Source organism: Meleagris gallopavo, chromosome 4 (assembly GCF_000146605.3).
Source record: "Meleagris gallopavo isolate NT-WF06-2002-E0010 breed Aviagen turkey brand Nicholas breeding stock chromosome 4, Turkey_5.1, whole genome shotgun sequence".
Taxonomy (NCBI): domain Eukaryota; kingdom Metazoa; phylum Chordata; class Aves; order Galliformes; family Phasianidae; genus Meleagris; species Meleagris gallopavo.
Window position 1 is genome coordinate 9758101 of NC_015014.2, and position 24442 is coordinate 9782542.

The following is a 24442-nucleotide window of genomic DNA, read 5'->3' on the forward strand; positions in this document are numbered from 1 at the left end:
AAAAAAAAAAAAAAAAAAGGAACATAGCATACAAGACCTGGATGCACAGTGTATTTTACTCCTAATTTATTCATGCGTTCAACAGATTTTATTTGATTAACTACTCAGTGGAGAGCTCATGGAAGAGGAGTAACAGGATCTAATGGATAAAAAAAAGCAGATGTCAGGCCATTCCAATAGCCCATACACAAGATGCCTAGCTGGCTATGTTACACTCATTAATATGTATTTAATTACATCACCAAGCAACTCCTGGAACATTATCAATGACAGAGCATCCCCAGCTGCCTCAATATGCATTTCTCATCTTTCTTCTTGTCTTTTCTTCATTTATCCATACTTTTCTTCCACATCCTTATGTCCAACCCACTCCTCCCCCAGTTTCACTCATCAAGACCTGAATTTTTACACTCGTGTAGTCTTTGGAAATACACTGATTGTTGCTTTTCATTTCAGCCCTTTTGGGAGCTCGTCTCCCATTTCCCCTTCAGTATCCCTTCCAGTTCCCACTTGTTAGCTTTCTATAAATAAGAAATTAAATTTAGTTCAATAAAGGACGTGCATACAAATTCAAATGAAGCAACTTTCACAAAATCTAAAGCACATAAACCATCTTGCAAATAAGAACGGATTCAAAGTCTCAAAAGTAACATCTTCCTTAGACACTGCTGAGTTACTGTCCCAAATTACACAATACTAAATCCTAATTTTGTTCCTAATGCCTACATTTATAATATAATTCTTCGTAGAGGTGGTCAGGATGCACAGTATTTAAGTCAGTGAAGCCTTGCTGTGATCAGTCATGCTACCAACCACATCAAAATTACTAAGTCTCTAATTCACAGTCCACTGAACTAGTTACCGACTACCAAGCGCAGAGCAGAATTCTGCATAGCTCAACAAAGAAAACTGTAGAAACTGTATTAGTTTTGTAAGAAAAAAAAATTCTTTGCAAGAACTAAGGAAATGATCACAGATCTGCCCTCAAGGAGACAACACTACCAGTCACATCAGAACTACTGCTCCATCCACTCAACACTCAAGAACAACTGTCTACATTAATTGTCTTAACAGTCTTGATACTTCACAGCACTGAATCATCTCTGAATGCTCCTTCTGACTTCTCCCTCTCTTTATCAAACAGCCTTTATTTGCAGGCTGAATTTGGCTAACACTTACCAAGTTCACTGTCTATATATTCCTTTCTGGGATTCCCCTCAGCCCTTAATTACCAGATCTTTTCCATTGATCTCCCATGCAGCAGAAAAGCTACCGGTCCAAAGAAAGAGAGCTACTATTTTTCCTGCACAACATGTTAAGGGATGTTTGAAGTTCTAACTGAACAAAATGAGTTTCCTTTTAAATAAACCTCTCTAGAACTGAGGTGCCATAGCAGTACACACGACAGCAAGTAATACAACTTTCAAGCTGCTGCCCATCCAATACATGGTTCTCAGAATTCCTGTAGAAACTAGACAAAGGGAATAACAGGTAAGAAGAAACTTCTGCATTAGAGCACAGATCACATAGATAGGTTCAGTGTAAGAAATTAGAAGGAATACAAAAATCTATCCTCGAAATATTAAGTAAAATATTGGACAAATATTACCTTTTGAAAGTCGATAGTAGTGTATCACAGGTTAAGTTTCAAAGCCTTCACTCAGCACATAAAATATATTTCATGTATTGGCATACATTACTACATACACATGACTTTCAGTTGGTCATTTCAGTTTTTGAATGGCTTTAATGACAACATCATGTAATTTTTATAAAGAATACATCAACTAAACCTGCAATTTCAACTTTAAATTAACAAAGTTCTTGCCTGAAAATAAATATGGCAATATGCTAAGTGTCTAAATTTTTATGACACTCAGGCTAACTCTATACTCCTGCTGTTAACCGAGTCATTTGTGTGACTAAGTTAAATTATCACCATCTGTGACTGGCTTAAAAATCTTTTAACAATGAACATTTCGCATTTTTCAAAATAAAAACTGCAGAAGATAACTTCCAGAACACAGTTTGAAAATAAGCAACAAAAAACATCTCCTGTCATGTAATCTCAAGCTTACATACCTTACAGAAGCTACCAGTGCAGAGGCTTGTTTTAAAGCATCACACGTATCCTATCTAAAGTTATGACTGTAGAATCATAGAATGGCCTGGGTTGGAAGGAACCCCAAGGATCATTAAGTTCCTGCCTCCCTGCCACACACACAGCCACCAACCTCCAGATTTGGTACTAGACCAGGTTGCCTGTTCCAGCACCTCATCACACTCTGTGAAGAACTTCCCCTTGCCATCCAGTCAAAAATTTCCCTCCTTGAGCTTAAAACTATTCACCCTTGTCCCATCAAAACTCAATAGATTACAATTAAAAAAAAAAAAGAAAGAAACAGGAACATTTACTGTATCAGAAAATAAACCATATGATCAGTACTGAGGTCTTGGAAGCAGTCCTGAGAGAGATTAGATTTCCCAGTAAAGGTTTTTGTTGTTGTTGTTTTTATTTCCTGAAGATTCTCTTGACAATTTGGAAATTCACTGTCTCCATTCAATCCATTTTCAATCCATTTTCATTGATGAAATCTGAACTTCTATCAATCCTATCCTTGAAGCAATGAACAAGCCTGTACACACAAGGCTTCTCTTGCTGCTCTTCTATTACCTCTCAATTCCTCTTGAAGTAATATTAAATAACTGCCTTTAATCGATAATGGGACATATGTTTCAGTGAAAACACAAGTCATGACACCCTTCATCAGCCCTCCACTGGCCTAACCAGAATTCATGCTCAAAGTGAATCTTTCTAGGAAGATAGTCAGGAAAGCATGACTATCTAGGAAAAGCCTTCTGTATTTCTTCAAATTGTTTTTCGTGCATCGTTGAGCTAATGGAAAGATAAAATAATCTTTAACATAGGGAAGAACCTTATCGAGGGTAACTGAGCAAGAATTTTAGCAGAAGATAAAAGCTATAATATTTTACCACAAAACAGAGTAAATTATATCTTTCAGCGTAGTCTTTCCCTGGCAGCCTACTGAGGTGCACATCATGACCAGATGACAGTGTTTAAGACATGCTGTCCTCCTCTTTCGTTCCACGGAAAAAGATTGACGAAGTCATGAATCTGTTCTCTTCCCATCACACCCGGACCCTGATACAGTTTCTTGCTTTCCAAAGGAAATCCTTTCTAACCTTCACATGCAAAGAGTCTACAAACTCCTCCTTCTCTTGATTTTCCAGTCCAAACCGTCCTTCTTTCAGGCCTCCTTAAGGAAATGCATCAAGCAGTTCTGTTCAGAGAGACTAGTGGCTGAAAAACGTTCAGATGTAATGTTTATACCAAGGAAGAGCACATGAACTCTGGAAGTTTCTCTGCAACACTTCCAACAACCTTAATACATACATTTGGTCAGTATAAAAAAAAAGTTAATCTCCATGAAGGCTGACGTTCTTTTACATATACATATCTACACACATGTACATACGAAAAGAGAGAGAAAATGAGCAAAGAACATCTCTGTGAAAAGTACTATACAGTACAAGCTGTGATTTCCCTTGAGAATAGAGGTTCAAGTGAGACCAAACACAAATCATCATTATTTTAACATCTCTGGGCTTTCCAATGAAGCAATTTTATTTCAGATTCCTCGGAGAATAGAAATGGTTGAACGTTATGAAATTCACGTATAGAAACCCTGAAGATCTCAGCTTTAATAAAATCTCTGTTGGCAAGTAAGTTAGTGAAAGAAGTTAGGAAAGTCATTTATCTAAACCTCGTCAAACAAGAAAAAATCCTCTTAGTTCAAACTCAAAATAATTATGGCCAAAAAAACCCAAACAAACAAAAATACAACACATTTTTATTATTTCTTTAAGTTTCTGCTAATTTAATGAGGGATCAGTTATGAAAATCTTGCTAAAAATGATGTAAAAAACCATAGTGAATTACAATATCTAATGCAGCTGGGACATTTCTGTTTTTCTTGATGGTTAGTACTTGGGCATTAAAATATTTTCTTAGACTTACGATTATAAGAAAAAACATCCCTGATGTACACTGAAAGTGATTTATGAACCCTTAAAACAGAGAGGCGTAACATGGGCATAGCTTTCAGAATACCTGCCTTTACTGTTGCTGCACAACTGAGCTCTCTAAATTTGCTTTGCCATCTAGACCAATCGTAAGACAAGTCCTTCCATTTGCTGGAAGAAGTAATTATCAGGCTGACAGAAGACTGAATCTGAACAATCGATTTATTTTCTTTTAGCTAGAAAGAAGGAAAAAAGTAAAAAGAACCAGTCATGAAAAAAACCCTCAGATAAATGTGTATCATACACAGATATTTATTTTAATTGCTTTGCAGTGATTGAGCACACCTTAATCAGCACATTTCAGTTATGTGAATTTAAATGGGCTCGTAGCAAATTCTGACTTAAAAGTATCTCCTGTTCTTACTTACGAAGTTCCTATGAAGTTCACTGATAGCTACCAAAAGAACAGATAACCTACAGACATGCATTGAAGACATGCCTAATTTTTATAGTGCTGAAGCCACTGATCTGCAACTTTGCTGAAGATACAGAATTGTACAGATCATGAATGGGTCACAAAGCAATGCAACTGACTTTAGATCACATATGATTAAGTGCTGTTTGACAACTTCTTTTCAGTTTTTCAACCGAAACTTAGACTTGCTTATTTAAAATAATTTTAACATTTGTTTTCTAGTCTTAACAGCTTGCAATTACCAAAAGAAAAAAAATTCATTTAAATACTGCATTTTTAATATATATTACTACAAAAAACCTTCTCTTCTGTTTGGTCTGCCCAGTGATCTGTATTATATGTAATAGAAATCCACGCTCATCTTCAAACAGATATCTATTACACATTCCTTTCAATCTGGCAATTGCTAATGCAATTACATCTTGTAAAGGGTGATATAACCTTGCTACCAGTTAATGCTTCCTGCTGTCTGATAATTCCACAAGCCCAGATTTGAGAAGGGAATATTTTGTGATATGCTGACAAGGTTGAATATTTCAATACTTTGTTCTACTCATCAGCCTGAAGGTCAAAGACATGCAAGACGTTCCATCACACGCACTGACAACGATGTCTTGAAAGTTACCAGGAATGGATTGAGGAATAATCTCTTCCCACATCTTTCCCCAGGTCTTCAGCTCAGCTGGCCTAGGGGAAAAGGCAGCTAAATATGCATTTTTTCCCGCTAATTTATATTCTGACTGATATCTCAAGGTATCACTTCTTTCTTCACTCATAGCTTCAGAAAAGCTGCTTCAATTGTAGAACAGGAAATTTAAATTGTAAAGTCTGCCCCCGGAAATGCTAAGCATCCTCAAAGCATCCCAGTGAGGCTAACTAAACAGTCACATACAAAACTTGTTATTGCCACAGCGCAAGAATTTTCTCCTTGGTAAGAATGAGCCCTTACAAGTATCTATTTAAAATAACCCCCAATTTTAAATTTTCAGATAAGCAAAATTATATTCAGAGCTTGCTTCCACTCACTTTTTGGCCCAACTGAATCTCCCTCGAAAGCTCCTCAAAGACAGAAAGGAAGATGACTTCTGGAAGTTTCTTCATTCTATCTTGTGGAAATTCATATGCTAAGTGATCTTTGCATCTGGATTGGCAAGCAGTTTGCTAGAAGCTGCACTCCCCCATTGTCAGTGCTCAAATATAAGTTAGTCAGTATGACTTCAGATTTTTTTTTTCTGTGAAGAATCTGAACGGACAGTGACACGGTCACCCTAGTTACATCACCCTAAAAGACAGTGCTGCCAGTGAGAGCTGTGCCTGCTCAAAACTCGGCAGCCATAGCAACGAACATACATGGATAATACTTTGTTAGCAAGACATTTAACACTGCTGTACATGCTTAAGGTTTAACTTAAAGCAAATTGATATCCTAGTTCAGGCCTTTACCTTTACTTAGCGTCATTTTGATTTTATGAAGAAAAACAATACATTCTGATATACTTCACAGGGGTGCTGAAAAGTGTTTTGGCTCACATGCCCAAGGCTGTGAAATGAAGATTGTACCACAAGCTACTCTTTCTTTATTGAAATGTTGTGTATAGCTATTTTCTTCTTGAGCTCAAGAACTACAAAAGAGATGTCTCATTCTGAACAGCACGTTTTCTAGCATAGGTATTCCTCAGGCTCCCTGAAACATGGGAAGAAAATTTCAATGCTTAGCATTTGTGTCCAAAATAACTCTTGGCACTGCAGATTAACTGTGCTTCAGTTTTGTAGTCTTACGAATGAATGCTTACCCAGTTGTACTAGATTTTAATTTTTTCTTGCATCCAGCAGGGGGAAACTGTTTTGTAACTAACATTAAAATGCAGATTTAACAATACTTGCTTAGTCATTATGGAAATACTTACTTTCGCCTTTCTGCCTCAAATTTACTCAGCAGTTTTCGGAGACCACCATTCTTAAATCCCTGGAAATGTGCTGCTGGGGCTCCCACAGTGATTACATCATACAGAGCATCTGGAACAAGAAGAAACAAGCAGAGAGTTGTGTGAACCTATGCCCAGAGCACGGCAGCACTAATCTACTCTACAGTACATGAGGAGAATAAATCTATTATTTTCAAGGAATAATCAAGAATCTGTGTCTCAAAAAGACCCAGGAGCTCATTGATCTTACTACACAGCCACCTGCACACATTAGAAAGTTTACCTGATTTATTACTATGTCTAAATTATACGCCACAGTAAAGAAAAATACTCTAGTTCTGCAGTTTACAGAGCTACAAAGTAAATTGGTCCTTTGTGTATTTCACTTCATTACATCTTCCATTATTTAAACTGCAGTCAGGTTGAAACGCACAGATACATGCATTTTAGAGTCAGGAGACCATTGTGATGAAATAGTCTGACTACCTAATACAGGTTATAGAATTACAGCTAATGATTACTGCATCAAGCTAATGTCTTGATGGTTGAGCAAACTTTTTACTATTATTTTTTATGTAATTTTGATTTAAAGACTTCAAACGACAGTAAATTCTTTTTTATCCCCAGAGAGCTACTTAAACTGACCAGTAAAAATTTCCACTCTGCTTCTAGTTTGAATTTGTTTAGCTTCGACTTTCAGATATAACTACCTTCTTGACATTGCATTTAAGACTCATTTTCAATCACTTTTTAATTTTATGTATGCTTATAAACACAGTAACTGTCTTCAGCTGAAAAGTTACCAAGATGTGCAATAAATATGTTGCTGAATGTGACAAACTGTTGTTATTCTGTGTGCAATGATATGGACAATCTTTTTTTTTTTTTCCTATGGATGTATGCTTACAGAACTGGAGATGCAATGCTTTTTTAGAAACAGCCTCCCATTTGGGTCTTGCAATTGTGAGAATGAAGATGAGGACAGTTCCATCCACAATCACTCTTTAAAGTTTGAATTTTCATTTGCACTAAGCAGTATTATGCCGCATTCATTGGAGGTATAAAAACGCAGGCCAAACTAATGCATTTTTAAAACATTCTTCTAGAGGAAACATTAATTTTAATTTTATTTTGTTTTTAATTTTATTTTGTGAACTGTTTTATTCATCAAGGAAGCTTTCAATGTAAATTAAAATCTCACCCTCTCCTAAAATAGAACTTTTCTTGCATTCTGATGATAAATACCGCTCGAAGGAAGAACACTGTAAAAATGACTCAGAGTTAATGAACTATGTTTTACTTCCAGAGCTGAATCTCAAAACATATTCACTCAAACCGATTCCAACTCTAATGAATTGGTGGCTCGTCAGTTCTTAAAAGGAGAAGCAACATAATATCTTTAGCCTCAGGTGAGATTCAAGATTCTTTAGTAGTCCATTCTTTCAGATCTTCATGGATATTTATCAATAACACAATCTTGGGCTATTAGAGCTCCACGGTTCTATTGCATAGACAACACAGGCTTGAAAATAAAGTGAGAGATGAACTCATCAGTTTAATTGCATAACGGCTTCTGAATATGTTTTCAGAGAACTCAAAACTAAAGGAAAATACATTAAAGACTAAATGTCCTAGTGGTTTTGCTGAGTTGTTTTAAAAACAGTGATTATAACTACCTCAGGGGATCTGCTCAGAAGGTAGCATTCATTGAGACTGTAGCCTCTTAGTATATGTCAAGAATCAGCTCGTTCAGATGCAAACACATCCAGATCAGCTGAGCCACCTCCCACTTGCAGAAGAACATGGGAGACTAAGGTCAGCAAAGTAAACATCTATCACCATGGTGACGAGCATGGGTTGTTCTACCTCTCACCCTCCAGAATATGCTGCGTTGGAAAGCGGTGCATTCTTGGGAAAAATTCCTTGTGATGTGCTCCATTTACACATCAGTGCAGCTCCTCATGAAAGGTATGCACTGTCAGCACAAGTGCACTGGCACAGCAATGTTCCAGTGACTCAGAACCATCACCCATTGTCAAGAAAAGACAAGTGTTGACAACATTCCACAGCGGAGACAAAGCTTGAAATGTCATTAAGAGTGATAGGAGCTATGTCATATTGTCAGCATGCTCCACAAAAATTAAAAATTATTAAAAATTAATTGATATTTCGAAGAAGGAGAGGGAAACGAAAAATACCTTTCCCTCAAATAATCAGTTCAGAATTTAAAGGAGAAAGAAACAACACCAAAGCATTTTAAAAAAGAGGAAATTGGGCTTTTAATATTTCATTCTAATTATTCTGACGGAAAGATAAATTCACCCGCTCCTTATACAAGAGAAATGCTTAGACACTTGCCAAATCACAACAACTCCACCTTGCAGAGGTATAAACTACCTGCTCATCACTAAGTCCTGAGTGCACCATGGGGACAACAACCGCAACACAGTTCCACAAAGCTTGGTTTAATCAGGTCAATTTAAAAAGCTGAGAGATTTCTAGGCACACAGCTCAGTTTAGAACTTGAAACAACTCTCTTGCCTTTACGGGAGGCAGTCATTCTCTCGAACTGGACAAAGAAGCAATGTTCCACCAAGTTCATTCAAAACAAGTATGTTTTTAGTATAAACATGGACAAAAATCAGAACTATATATATACACTTAAGTTCTGCAGTATGATGAACAGACCAAAAAGTTGTGCTTAACAAAGGGACAGGGATACAGATAACTTTCAGAGTGAAACGGTATTTTTCTCAAAGACGTTCCTACTGGAAAGTTAAACACACAGGTATCTGCTATTCCAAGTCAGTACTGTATAATAACCTGAATCAAAGGTTAATAAAAGCAACCCTATTATTGGACATGTTGAACAAAACAGTACGTATTCATAGGCATACATATGATAAGCATACATATGATAAGATGTGATTAAGACCTACCTTGCATCCCCAGACTGAAGATATCTGAAAGCATAAGGGTTAATGACTGCATTATGGCTCATATGCTTGTGTGAATGGTTCGCACTTCCTGTGATACTCTGGCTGCCATTTGATACATGATAAGTAAAGCCGACGAGGAAAAGGATCAACCTTGTGTCTATGTGCTGCTCACACCAGAACGAGCAGCAATTGATACAAACCATTCAAAAATATCACCATTTATCTAATAGAAGACACAGCTCTTCAGTGCTCATAAAATGAAACTTATTGCAGTAAACCAAACAGATGGGATGTTGAGTAATAGGTACAAAAATCATTTATCCACAAAAGGCAAGTATAATCACCTTCAATTATCTTCTGTCATCGTTATAATATAGTGCTACCAAAACATCCTAAACATACTGATGAATTAATTTAGTATAAAGGGAAATAAAAAGAGTTCACTATAAATAAGGCGTCAGCCTTAAAAGACGTGTGCGCATATGCATCTCCTGATTTTAACACAAGTTCTCATCGTTATTAATGCTTCGCAATCACCAAAGATGAGTGTAGCTAGAACAATGTTATCTAATTCTCACCTAAAGAAAAAAGGGAGAGTTTTAGAGTTTAAAGAGATACCTAAATTTAGAAGAAAATTTAGATATCTATCTGTTTCTAGTTTGAGGACAAAAAGGAGAATATTAGCCAAAAACAAAATAAAGTAGTGCTAAAATTGTAGACAAGTAGCATACTTCATTCCACTTTACAACTTAGCAAATAAAAACACTACTCCCAGAGAGGTTATCTTGAAAAGACGTAAAATTAGGACTACAAGTGGCCAGCAATTTAATCTATAACTACTTCCGTTAGTTATTAACTAACTTCAAAACATTAGATGAATTAGAAGTTGTGCTGTTATATTCTGTCATGCTGTAAAAATCTTACTAAAGAACTGTGCCTTTAAAAAGAAAGAAAAAAATACTCAACTAGTATAGTTCTAACAGGCAATAACAGGAAGTCTCTGTTCCTCTACACAGAAGTGGAGGACCATCACTAATACACATTGTGACAATCCTGCAAGTATTGTTTGTTTTTACAACGTTAGTTACTCTAGAAGTAATTCCACCTAATTATTTGCACGAAAACTACAACAGTTACAAAGAGCACAATAACACTATTTAATAGAGCAAATTCACAGGTACAAAGCACTGTTTTTTCAACACTTCCACCACCATTAGCGATGCACTTTGGCTAGCCATCAACAAGAGCCTGTATACCACGCTCATAAAAATGCGCACTGGCAGAGGTGACCTGCTGTTTCAGAGCTGCTACAGCAGTGCATTTGCTAGGAAAATGTTGCCTATGCAGTCTGTCTTTCGTCACTCTGAACAGATCAAAATCAGAATCCAGATTCTATGGATCTTATATGGATCCAGATATTATATGGATCCATATGGTGGGTGTGGTAGGACAACGCAGCCAAGATTGGCCACGTGCTCCATGGTATTCAAACTGCTGCGGGGGCTGGTGTTAATGTGTTGCAAGAGAAAGACTGTCTTCTTCTCTGGCCTAGCTCTGGAAGTTCCAGCTTTCAGCATATTCAGCATGGCGATGTACAGGTCTGAGCTGATGTTTTTTCTGGGCTTCAGGAAATCCAGAATGATCACCCCTCTCCTACCCCAGAAGACAGCGCACATCATTCTACTTGATGAAGGCTGTGCTTTGAAGACCACTTTTGGAGACCACCGTTTGGTCCACAAAAATGTTCAGAAATCATCAAATAATGTCAATGGGTGCAACGTTTTCCGCATAGAGAATTCAGTGACACGCTTTTGCTTCATAAACACTTCCACATCAGATGCCATTTTACCCGAATGTCTCTCTGCTGCCATCTGTCGCATGGCAACAAAATGTAACAGGACATTGTCAGGAAGGTTCAGCCTCTGCTGCTATACCAATATCCACCTCTGATGTCATGGGCCAACATAATAAAATGGGAGGCATTGCTTTTGAAGCAGCTCTAATATTTTATAATCTTACTAGCAGAAGATTGTACTGCTAAGGTAAAAATCTTAGCAAGTGTAATTTGCACATTTGTAGGGTGCCTGCATATTCAACAGATCTCTGTTTGTCCATAAGGCATTTACTATACTATGGTCATCTAATATAATGCTGTATTTGCATAGGATGCTGCTAAAGCTACATCCAAGGAGCAGACTTCTCTATTAAATGACAGAATACATTATAGAAAATTACCCCCACTTTCCAGAAGGTATAAATACTCTATTTTCAGCATAATTCTAAGATAATTGCATTTAAGACTAAGAAAATGCTTACATAACACAGAATAGCACTGAAAGAGCTCATTTAGACACGAGCAGAACTGGGTTTATTAAGGTTTCCTAGGAAATAGGATATGTTAAGTTCAGAAATAACATTTTTCTTCGTGGCTGCTTATATCACCTATGCTGGTGAGTCCGCCCTACAATCTCTGGGAAGCAATTTAGCATGCTCTACCACTATCTCCAGTACCACAGTGGAAAGAAAAACACCTCAGAAACAGGACAGGTAAGACAGGCTTTTACACCACCACTGACACTATAGATCATAATGAAAAATTCAGTCAGTGCCCTAAACACATGTGAATCCAACTGAATATCATGCGGCACATCAGAATGAAACAATACAGTATTAGTTCTGCACTGGCACAACTGAATATTTTTAACCACACACTTACAAATGTATTTCAACGCACGTATATTCTGTGTGTGTTTGTTTGAAAAGTCATAAGCACAAAAAAGAGCATGAAACTCCTGAAATTCTTTTTGAAAATAATTTGAAAGAAATTTAGTTAACCCCTCCTTAGTTTTCCAAGATGTGGTCAGTATCAAAAGCTTGTGGCTTCAGAAGACGAGGCAAGAAAACATTGGACGTAATTTCTAGGTTTCAGCACAGACTCATAGCTTTCATTAGTCTCAGCAGTGAGTACGTGTGGATGTAGGTTTCAGAATTTCTTAGAGATATGTGAAGGAAGGGGTAGCTGGTCATTTCTTTGTTCTCATGATTTACTTAAGAGTTGTTCTCTAAGGACAATACACATTCAATTTCTCTAGAAATATTTCAGTCAACTTCTTAGATATTTACAAGTAGATGAACAATCCTGAGAATGAAATTGAACCACACAGGAAAGCAGGCAGGTTCCATATTTGGACATAAAACAATGACAGGAAGTGTCCACATGGAGTTTCTAGGGACCATTAAATGAAGTGAAAAATTAAATACCCCTACAGCAGTACAAGTTTTTAAATAATGAATTCATAAACTTGATCTTATTAGAAAGGCTGAAAGAGCTGGTGCTGTTCAGCCTGGAGAAGAGAAAGCTCTGGAAAGACTTGATGGCAATTTTTCAGTATTCTAATGGGGGGACAGACTATGTAGCAGGGTCTGTAGTGAGAGGACAATGGTTTCAAAATTGAAGAGGGGAGATTTAGATTGAATATAAGAAAAAAGATTTTTATGTTAAGGGTTGTGAAACACTGGAACAGGTTGCCTAGAGAGGTGGTGGAAACACCATTCCTGGAGACATTCAAGGTCAAGCTAGATGTGGCTCTCTGAGCAACCTGATCTAGCTGTAGGTATCCCTGTTCATCGCAGGACAGTTGGACTAGATGACCGTTAAGGGTCCCTTCCAACTTAAATGATTCTAGGATTATATGGAAAAGAAAGAACAATAGGACAACAAGGAATAGTCATACAAGAAGTCCATATCATGCCATACTGCATATATCTTACACAAACTTCAGTGGATGGCAAAACAGAAAGCACATGAAATTAATCTATTTTATTTATTTTTATTATTTTATTTATTATTTTATTTTATTATTTTATTTTATTTAGAAGTCACTATTTCCTGTGAAATTATTTCCTCCTCAATAGTATTCCAAATTCACTTAAGTTCAAACTGCAGATGAATTGACTGAAGAATCCATTTTCTACACTAAAACTTGCTGCTACTTTTTTTCTGAAGCATCTTTACATTCCATCTAAACAGTTTAACAACACTGTTGCTGGTATCCTTCAATTAAGTGAAAAAAATCATCAAGATTCAACTCTCTAAACAGACTACCTTTCAGGACAAATGTGGTTGTAAGGTTTCAGCCAAAAGCTTTACATCCACATGATGTTGACTCTTGAAACTGGATATATAAATTAACATTTTCACTTCTTAAAAAAGGCTAAAATGAAAACCATAACTCTCAGCTGTCAGTTTAATTGTAATTCTAAGTATACTTTGTCATACTTAGGAGATTTCTCTGCAAATCATGCTTTACCTTTCAATCGAGGACTATGCACATGCATTCTCTGCAGATGGAGATTTATTGGGATGAATTCTAATGTTTTTTCTCCTTTGCTACAGCTTGACTTGAAGGAAGAACCTGAAAAAAAAGAAGTTTAAAGAATCATTATCTTAAGCACCCTGCAGATGTTTTGTCTTCTTTTTAATGTGAGGACAATACTGGTAGCCTTCCTTAATTTACTTTTAATGTGTAACTGTATATTAGGAGAAGGATGGTTCACTAACCGAGTCTCAGCATGCATCCATATTGCAAGCAACAAAACAGCTTTTAATTCACAGAACAATTTAATTTTTTATTCTAGGTGATATGTATTTTTTTCTGTGGCTTGAAATAGGTCTGCTGGAAATAATGCCACAGTTAACAGGCATTACGTTTATTCTGTTTGAAAAACACAATGGTACAAAGCTATGATAGTACTACATTTTCACCAACTTTTTTTTTTATTAAATGAAAAATATTACATTGAGCTATGTATTCTTCGTAGGAAGCTCCAATCTAGAAGCATAAAACGGCTTAAGAAAAGCTATTTTTCTTTCTTAAAAAATCCAGTATCAGAAAAAAAGCACAATGCTCTCAAAAAAAAGAAAGCCCAACAAAATGCAATCTGGCTACATGCTTCAGGAGTATGAGATTACAAGCAACTTTATGGTGGCATAAAGGAATACAATTAAAGCCTCACGGGAATAAACGTGATTTACCTGGAGATATTTACCAGGGCACATATACAAAGCTAAAGGTCATCGATTAGTAAAGAGAGGTGATCCTACATTCTCACTCAAGCAGCACAACTAAGACAGGTTTTTCAGCATCCTGCCATCTTGTTTGTTAATTGTTTAAACTAAAATTTCTCTGATATCCGGTCTGATTTCAATCTCCGATTTCTCTCCCTTCTCCCACAAAAATATCTGAAAAGGTTCAACATTTTCTTGTATTTAGGAAGAGAAAAACATACATTTGAAATTCTTTGCTTGTTCAGACAGTATTTTCTAGGGGTTATCTCTTTGAACTGCCATAAATTCCAAGGCAGCTAAGCATGTTTTAGACTCCCAATGCAAACCATATTGCCAGATGCACCAATGACACCACAAAGCAAGGCTATAGAGGTACTAGCATATTTGCACAAAGCTAAGCCAGGAAAAGGTACTTCATCTATATCAGTTGTAGACCTGCATAGGCTGCTACCAAAGCTTAACAAATTAATAATAATCTGAATGAAGATTCAGAGCAAAGGTTGTAAAAAGCAATTGTTAAGAGTAACTGATTAAGATTTGATAGGAAGCCAGGGGATTGAGTGCACCCTCAATAAGTTCACAGATGACAAAAAATTGGGAAGAAGTGTTGATCTGCCTGAGGGCAGGAAGGCCCTACAGAGGCATCTGGACAGGCTGGACTGATGGGCTGAGGCCAACTGTATGAGACCATGGAGGATAGATGCAAGGCCATGACGCATGCAAAAATGACTTAATAGTCACTCTTTTTGGCTGCAAATCCTGCATTCTAATCCTAGGCACGCGTCTTCAAAGCATTCACCATATGTCTTACCCACCCATGTGCTTTCGTTATTCCTATTACTCAAACATAACTTCTGTAAAGACCAATTTAATGTCTCTGTAAAGATTACAACATATTGAAACATCAGGTTTCACTCCATCTGGTCAGCTGTCAGGGCTAGCATTTGCCTGCACTACCCATATTTTCACCCATGTGCCCAGAAGATGATGTTTTTCTGTCACTAGACCACAAAAGAACTGCAACTCACTCAAGTTCAGTACAAAGAAGAGCAGGATATGCCCTGAGCTGTCACAGGATTTTAAAAGCTGTGTGTGTAGCTATAGTTGCACAGAAGTTCCAACCTAAGTACAAGCCTAATACTGCTATAGAAATGAAATTTGTAAGCAAAAATCAACTCTTGGCCCCTTTAAATCTGTTCCAGATTTTACTTGAATTTTAGGCAGCAAAGTCCTTTGTTGCATAGAGGATTAAAATACAGATTTGGTGTTCTAGTCTGACTCTATACACATACGTACAATGAAATACCCTTTCCTCCGCCCTTCCTCCACCCCATCTCTGCCTCCATATATGTACGGTATGTATGTATATATGTATATATGTAAAAAACATTAGATCTTTGTGGAACTCTGAATGAACAGTTACTGCCCAGAGGATTTATCATCTAATTTAATTTGTGATTTAATATGAATAAATATAGTACAGGACTTTAAGTAAATATTGTCTTCTTCAGAATTACTGTACTATTAATAGGTTCTAGAACGTACAGATATATCACTGAGCTTTTTAACACAAAATTTTAACACACCAAAACAATATGGATTTTCCCTAATACAGTTATTCTACCAACAGCATATTACTGAGGAAAAAAGTCATTCAAGACACGAAATTTAGTTATGTTCCTCAGTGTTGACCTCCAACTTAAAATCTCATTTATCTTAAATCTTCAGTACACTTGTTAGACTGTTTAGTTTTGAAAGTAATGTTCCTACTTTGTTTCATGTGCTGGTTCTATCCTCTTCAACATCATTGGGTTCCCTGGTCCACCACAGAACTATAAATCATCAAGTCTATCTCTTGGCTCCATTCAGAACCACTCAAAAATCAAATGATATTTCTGAGTGCTTTGGCCAAACACTTCTTGAACTCTGTCAGCCTGGTGCTGTGACCACTGGGGAACAAATCCATGCCATTCCCTCAGATCACAGGAAGGATCTGAGAAGACATGAGCACCTCCTTCCCCTCCACCCTCCTCCTGAGGAAGCTGTAGGCCATCATGAGACCTGTCCTCAGCCTCCTCTTCTCTGAGCTGAACAAACCAAGTGATTTTAGCCTCTCATCATACACCCCGCCCTCTAGACCCTTCACCATCTCCGTAGCTCTCCTCTGGATGTTCTCTAATAGGTCTTCTTTACACTGTGGTGCCAAAACTGTATAAAGTGCTTCTGGTGAGGCTGTCCTACCCTATCCATCAGCCAATTGTTCACCCATCACACTATGATCTTGTCTAAGTGTTTGCTGGATATTTTGTCCATAAGAATACTCTGAAAAATAATACTGAAGGCTTTGCTGAAATTCAAAAAGATTACATTAATTGGTTTTCCTTGGTCAACCAGGTTCATAACTTTGTCATAAAAGGAGATTAAGTTAAACAGGACTCCCCCTTCGTGAACCCACGTTGGCTATGACTAGTTATCTTTCAGATATTTTTCATTAAGACAAGACATTTAACATCATCGGCTCTTTTCAAATTCACTTGTCACAATAAAGGCCTTGCACAATTTATATTTAATAAATTATTTTTTTTTCTTTTTTAAATCCCAAAAGGTCATCTTAGTATTTTCCTCGAAGTGTTAATTAACATACTGATTCCTTTCATCATCTTTATCTATTTCCTTGCATATGATATTTTATGGAATGCTTTCAAAATCTAATAAAGCATTAAAAAATGTGTATTAGTTATAACGCTGAAACTTAAGTCATTTCACACAGTAGTCTGACAAAAACAGAATTGGAATATTATGATAATGGTAAACAATCATAAACACGAGAAATTACAGTCGTGCAACCAAAATGCTATTGATTATACAACATTTAGTATAACAGATGAGCTTCCTCCCACTGCTGCCAAAATGCTTGGTTTCAGTTAAGAACTTCTTTTTGTTCATATACTAAAACAGGATTTCTCTCTTCCTGTGACCAAAAAAACAAAAAGGTATCTCTGAACAATATGAGGTGACAAATAATGTGCTCAGTTTTCTACTAAAAGGTGATGAATAACAGATAACCTGACAATTTTAATGATTATTTTGGAAAAGAAGGATTTGTGTCTCACCTACTAAATGCAGTAGATCAATTATCAAAAACATGCCCAATTCTGTGAAAGAAAAATAGTCTCTAAAGCAATCTAGTTGTACACTGAACTAAAGTCATACAGGTTCTCAGTAAATAAAAAAAGTTTTTGTTTTTTTTTTATACAACTGTAGAAAGCTAGGAATAGTTAATATAATGCAAGTTAACCCTTGTAATTACCTGATATTTCAAAAGATGTAACCAAATGCTGTATATGTAAATGCACAATGCACAAAGACCTGCTAACCTCTGGCAAGCCTACGCCTATACATACAGAGTCACATAACTAATAATGAGAATACAGAGTGACACAGCATATCCAGTAATGGCAGCACAGCCTAAGAAAATGCATAATAAGAAGGTGATCATGAGGATCACTAGCAAGAAAGCAGCAACAAGGCCTCTGCAGTCACTCAGAGCACAAGTGTTTATTTCCTTCCAGAAAAATCTCAAAAGCAGTTGTGGAGGTGAAAGGCATGCTACGAACAAAAAAAATAGCTTGCTCAAAATAGTGTTATTCAGGAAGTAATTCCAGCAGTCTTCCCAAATAAAAAAGAATCATCGTAAGTTCTTTAAATGATTTGTGGACAATCAAAAGAAATTCAAAAGCATAAATACTTGATTCTGCATTCTTTCCTTATTCTTTTTATAAAGAATTTTACAGGAGAAAAAGACCAGCTACCTCTCTGTACATTTGTCACTGATGCTGTCTTTAATCAACTCGTGTGTGGGTACTACAATATATTACATTCCACAAGATCCTGACAAACATAACTGAACAAACACCTCAAGTGCATCAGACCACTACATGTGAAAAAAGTATTACACACTGCTATTTCTGGACTGTGGGCAGACTGTGAATCCTACATAAATTATGTGCTTTTCTGACATGACCTGGGCAACGACAAACGCACTATGGATATGTAAAACGTATTACAGTTGTTCTCCGTACTGTTAAATGCAACCTATATTTCAAGAAAAGCTGACAGAACTACCTCTGTTTCCAACTGTCAGATGGTACTCAATATTCCTAGAGTAGTACATTCAAGGGAATATGCAGTTAAAAGAGGCACAGCCACCTTTCCCATTTTTTGGTTGCTGTATAACCATGAGCTACGTTAATTGTGAAAACGTGTTGGAATGCATTGAAAAATAAAGAAAACAGAAGAAGCAAGGAACTTCTTGGTACCTCAGAAATAAAGTCTTTGTGTTTTATTTCTGCTGAATACTTTAGTATACGGTAAGCGTTGACCAGGTTGACGGTTAAATTTTCCAGCTGAGGGGAGGCTACTTTCATACCTGTATGTTTTCCAAGCTCTGCGAGAGTATCCTGATACACACTCAACATCTGATCACAGTGAGCAATAACACTTTTGCGCATATTGTCCCAGTGAGGTGCAAGTTCTCCCAAGTCTTTAAGCTCCTGATTCCTGTATCAAAAGGCAGAAAGAAATGGCTTTAATTCCTTAATCCGTTAACACTCATCCAAATGAATCCAATTAATCCAAGATAGTTTATTAAGAAACATCAAAAGCCCTTCCCAATTGAAATAAAATTATCATCTTGGGTCCGTTTTCATGCCTCTTACTAAGTTGGCTGATTTCAGCTCTATTTTTACCATGCAATAAGGAATGTCAAATCACTGAATAATACAATAATTTAACGTTCAAAACTCATCTGGTATAAATGTAATGGCCTGCAAAGCGAAATATTGTTTCTTCCCTGTAGGCAAGAATGCTTTCAGGCTCCAAAGATCTGTGTCCACAGTAAGAAATATTTTGTGAAGACAGGTCTCTTTGCAGACCACTGCAAAGAGTACAAATTTCACTCCTTTTCCAACACTTCCGTTAAAGCTGCTTTGTAAGGTCTACTCTTTGGATACTCTCATATACACTACTGTGCCAGTATTTCCACAAATGTCTGTTTATCTATCAGTACAGTAATTCTGTCACGTGCCCCCACACCAAGCTTGCTCCCCTCCAAGCTTTCCTTCCCCAAATTTCTTTGTTGTAAAACAGAACAAAACAAAACAGAAAGTGACAATTTCCCTAAAATGTAATCTTCAGCTTTACAGCTGTGCTCATCAGGTCAAAACAGCAATGTTATGGTAACTACACATGTCACTAAAATGCAAAAGGAAATCCTTTAGCAAATTATCAGTCTTCCTGTACACTCTCTTGAGAGTTGACCGGAGCAAAGTAGAGCTCACTAACTTCCTAGACTAACCAGCACAGTTACTTACTGTGCAGTCTGTTTTCTCCACCTGCAAAGTAAATTCAATCCCAGAGCTACTATAACTACTACATATACATCATTTTTTTTTTCCTTCCCCCAAACACGATAATCAATTCAAGATATTTTGGATTTGGATACTCTTTCTGCGTTGCAAGTTCTTAGTCTTTGTCACACTGCTGTTGGTGACTCAGTGCAACTCTGTTCTCAGTCATAGCTAAAAAGAGAGTGATCTTTTCCACCATTAAGTTCCATCAACAGTACTTCACAATACTAAGCTTTATTGGAATTGTTGGCAACCCTCAAGTAAAAGGATAGATAACAGAAAGAAAGTACTTTGGAAATTATGCAATTTAAAGTCCATGCTAATACCCCGTTACCCCGTGATATTCAATCTCACTATATATGCATATATATATATATATATATGCATCTTTGAAGTGATTTAATAATACTGCATTATGTTATATCAGAACTTATCTCACTGAATAGCTTCAAAATACATTTCAAACAGTAAACACATTAAATAACAACTGTGAAACTGATGGAAATCAGTATTTTTAATATATTTCAGACATCTCGAAGGACAGACAAGTAACTAATTAATGTTTTCAACTCAAGCATGGGATTTGTAACAATTTATTAACACAGCAGTAAGTTCAGAGCAATCTCAGTATTGTACAAGGGCTGCTCCAAAAGTAATGCCTCCTACTTTGTTATGTTGGCCCACAATGTCAGAGGTAGATATTGGAGGTACAGCAACAGAGGCTGAACCTTCCTGACAATATCCTGTTACATTTTGTTGCCATGCAACAGATGGCAGCAGAGAGACACCGGTAAAATGGCTTCTGGTGTGGAAGTGCATATGAAGCAGAAGTGTGTCACTGAATTCCTCTACGCAGGAAACATTTGCACCCACTGACATTCTTTGATGATTTCTGAACATGTATGGAGATCACACAGTGGATGTGAGCTCAGTGAGGCCGTGGGTGGTGTGTTCCAGCAGTGATGACAGTAACGTAAAAAATAATCCATGTTTCCAATTGTCACACACAGCCGTCACACCACGACACGAAGAGCATCTCAATCAGCACATCCACACAAAATGGGAGATTACAACCAGGGAACTGTGTATGGAGCTGGATATTAGCTTCAATACATTGCAAATGATGGTAGCAATATTGGAATACCACAGTTTGCAGTATGCGGGTCCTGCAAATACTCCCTCAGGAACAAAAATAACACTTCTGAAGCACAGAAAAGACATCAGCTCTGACCTGTACATTGCCATGCTGAATATGCTAAAAGCCAGAACTTCCAAAGCCAGGCCGGAGAAGACGACAGCCTTTCTCTTGCAACACGGTAACACCAGGCCCCACAGCAGTTTGAAGACCACGGAGCACATGGCCAATCTCGGCTGCACTATCCTACCACATCCATCATATAATATCTGGATCCATATGAGATCCATAGAATCTGGATCTGGCACCTTCTGACTTCGATCTGTTCAGAATGACGAAAGACAGACTGCGTAGGCAACATTTTCCTAGCAAAGACACTGCTGTAGCAGCTCTGAAACAGCAGGTCACCTCTGCCAGCATGGATTTTTATGAGCGTGCTGTGCAGGCTCTTGTTGATGGCTAGCAAAATTGCATCGCTAATGGTGGTGGAAGTGTTGAAAAAACAGTGCTTTGTACCTGTGAATTTGCTCTATTAAATAGTGTTATTGTGCTCTTTGTATCTGTTGTAGTTTGCATAGAAAAAAAAAATAGAAGGCATCACTTCTAGAGTTACCTACATAAAATACATCTATTTATCATTTTCTTCACTCACTCCAAAACTTCTCTCTTTAGGTCTTTTTCAGGTAATTTGTTTATCAACATGACACAAATTGTGCTCAGCATCATATTCAATCCTTCTTACATAAGCAAACTCAAGCTTTGCTTTCTAAATTTTCTTGCTAAGCCCCACAAACTGTCTGCATGCCAGTCTTTTCTGACCCTGCTGTCTTTGTTTCAGCGGAGACAGAACTGCTTTTCTTCAGAGCGTCTGTTATGATGTTACGTTTTGGTTCTGACAGAAAAACAATGTTCATAACACACTGATGTTTATAGCTATGCTCAGCAGCGTTGTACAGAGCCAAGGCTATTCTAGTTTGTGGTCTCATACTAAAGAAGGGTTACAAGGGGGCAGAATTAGGACAGCTGACTTAAACTGGCCAAAGGGATATTACATATCATACAACAGTTACAGGATAGAGGAAGTGGTTTTTATCTGGAAGAGGGCAGATTCAGACTAGATATTAAGAAAAAAACCTTTACCATGAGAGTACTGAGACACTGGAACAGGCTGCCCAGTGAGGTCGTGGATGCCCCATCCCTAAAGGGGCTCAAGACCAGGCTGGACGGGGCTGTGAGCAAGCTGGTCTAGAAGGAGGTGTCCCTGCTGATAGCAGGGGGGTTGCAACTACAAGATCTTAAAGGTCCTGATCCAAACTATTGTACTATTGTACAATTCTATGATATCATGCGGAAGGAGAGTTTTGAAGGGGGTGGGAGTCCATCTCTCTTCCACTGCTTGAGGGTCTAGCTGATGATGTCAGCAGGTGATGAACAATTGCTTGTCCATCACGTTATATACATTCACACACATATATACACATCATATATATACATATATATATACATATATACATATATATACACACACACATCATATATATATGTGTATATATGTGACACACACACATACATGATGTATATATATATTTAATCTTTTTTCCTTTTCTCTATCTTTTTAAAAAGTTTTATCTCAACCCTCAAACTCTTTTTTTCCCCTTTCAATTTCCACTTGGAAAAAGGGGACTGAGTGAACGACTGTATGGTGCTTAAAACCTGCCAAGTTAAACCACAACAAATGCACAATGGAAACTCTCAACAACAAAAGCGCCTCTCTTTTTATTGCTTCCTGTCTTGATTACTTCCATATCTTCTTTTGATGTCTTGACAATAATTTGGCCTATTTTGTACCCACTCAAAGTACAAATATAAACAGGCTGCCCCATTCCTCCTCCATCTAATCTAAGACAAATGGCACTCTCTCCATTTCACATCAAACTTCTTATTTTAGTAGCCTAATTACGCCAAGCTTTCATTAAGTACTTCCCATTACGGTTGAATGGTTCTATGGACTTTTGATAGTCCAGGTGGAGCAGCAAGTCTCTGTTTCCACCTGAATTGCAGGGGGTTTATTCTGTTCCCCATCCTAGGCTTCCAGGTAGAGTACCCTGAGGATAACTGCTCTGCCTTTTAAAGACAGACGTAAAGAAAGCATTGAGAACCTCAGCCTTTTCCTTATCCTCAGTGGTCACATTCCCTGTCACATTCAGTAAAGGATAGAGATTCTCCTTAGCCCTCCTTTTACTGTTAATAAATTTGTGAAAGTTTTTTGTTCGCTTTTACTGCAGTGGCCAGGTTGAGTTCAAGCTTGGCATTTACCTTTCTAATTTTCTTCGTACATGTCCTAACAACTTCTATGTACTTTCCCCAAGTTGCACACCCCTTCTTCCATAGCAGGTAGGCTCTTTTTGTCTTTGAGTGTCAGAAAATGTTCCCCGGTCATCCATGGAGGTCTTTTTTCCTGCTGGGTCATCTTATGGCACAGGAAGACAGTCTGCTTCTTCACCTCTAAGAGTTCCTTCTTGAGGAGTGACCAGCCTTCCGGGACCCCTCTGCCTTTCAGGACTGAATCCAAAGGAACCCTCCCTACCTATGTCCTGAACAATTCTGCCCTCCAGAAGTCCAAGGTAGCAGTTTTGCTTGTAGCCACCTATTGTAGCACTATAGCCATGGCAGCAATCCCACCACTCTTCTGTACAGGCAACTAAGTCACAGCTTGCCTGCTGCACAGTGGCTTCCAGCTCCTCCTGTTTGTTGCCCGTGCTGCACACACGCTGGTGTAGATGCACTTCAGCTGAGCCATTAGCCTCACTCCCAGTCCCATCAGCATTCCCCCGGGCTCATCTCTAGCAAGCCTCTTTTTAACCCGTTCCCCTTTATACCTAGTTTAAAGGCCTCTCAAAGAGCCCTGCCAGTTACTGGGCTAGGATCTGTTTCCCCTTTGAGATAGGTGAGATCCATAAAATTCAATACAAAGTCCTCCTTTGCTGAAATTACCTGGTTGATCATTAGTACAAGGATTTACAAATCACTGATGTTAACACAGTTTTAAAGAGATGAAAATTTCCAAAATAAATTACGAAACTCCTTAGGATCCGAAAGCACTGTGAGAAAGTCCTGAATCTTTTATTTCAGTCTCCTGTCCACAAGAGCTTTTACTCTGAGGATGATTCACAATCCATGGACTACTAGCTCTTTAGGAGACCTGAGCTTTATCTAGCTTTCTCCTGCTGGTGGGAAGAATAGTCATGCAGCATGTTATACTGATATGCAAGACAGTTTAGGAACTGGTGTACATCAGGGCAACCACAGATTTGTAAAGATTGCATGACCGGATAATGTTGCCATTGGACTCAAACCTTAAAACCAGATGCAATTTTTTTGCTTCCAAGAAAATATTCAGCAATTTGATTATCAAATGAAGGTCGAGCACCCAGGCTTCAAATTAATA

At 37.6% G+C, this 24442-nt stretch overlaps 1 protein-coding gene across 1 annotated transcript in view; it reads right to left on the reverse strand.

The window, feature by feature from the left end:
- INPP4B (inositol polyphosphate-4-phosphatase type II B) overlaps positions 1-24442 on the reverse strand; it is a 173381-nt gene that overhangs the window by 70828 nt on the left and 78111 nt on the right. The window contains exons 11-13 of the mRNA XM_031553014.1: positions 18881-19011; positions 13694-13798; positions 6427-6535 (exon numbers count right to left, since the gene is read on the reverse strand). Of these exons, the coding sequence (XP_031408874.1) occupies positions 6427-6535; positions 13694-13798; positions 18881-19011 (345 nt within the window). The remainder of the gene's footprint in view (positions 1-6426; positions 6536-13693; positions 13799-18880; positions 19012-24442) is intronic.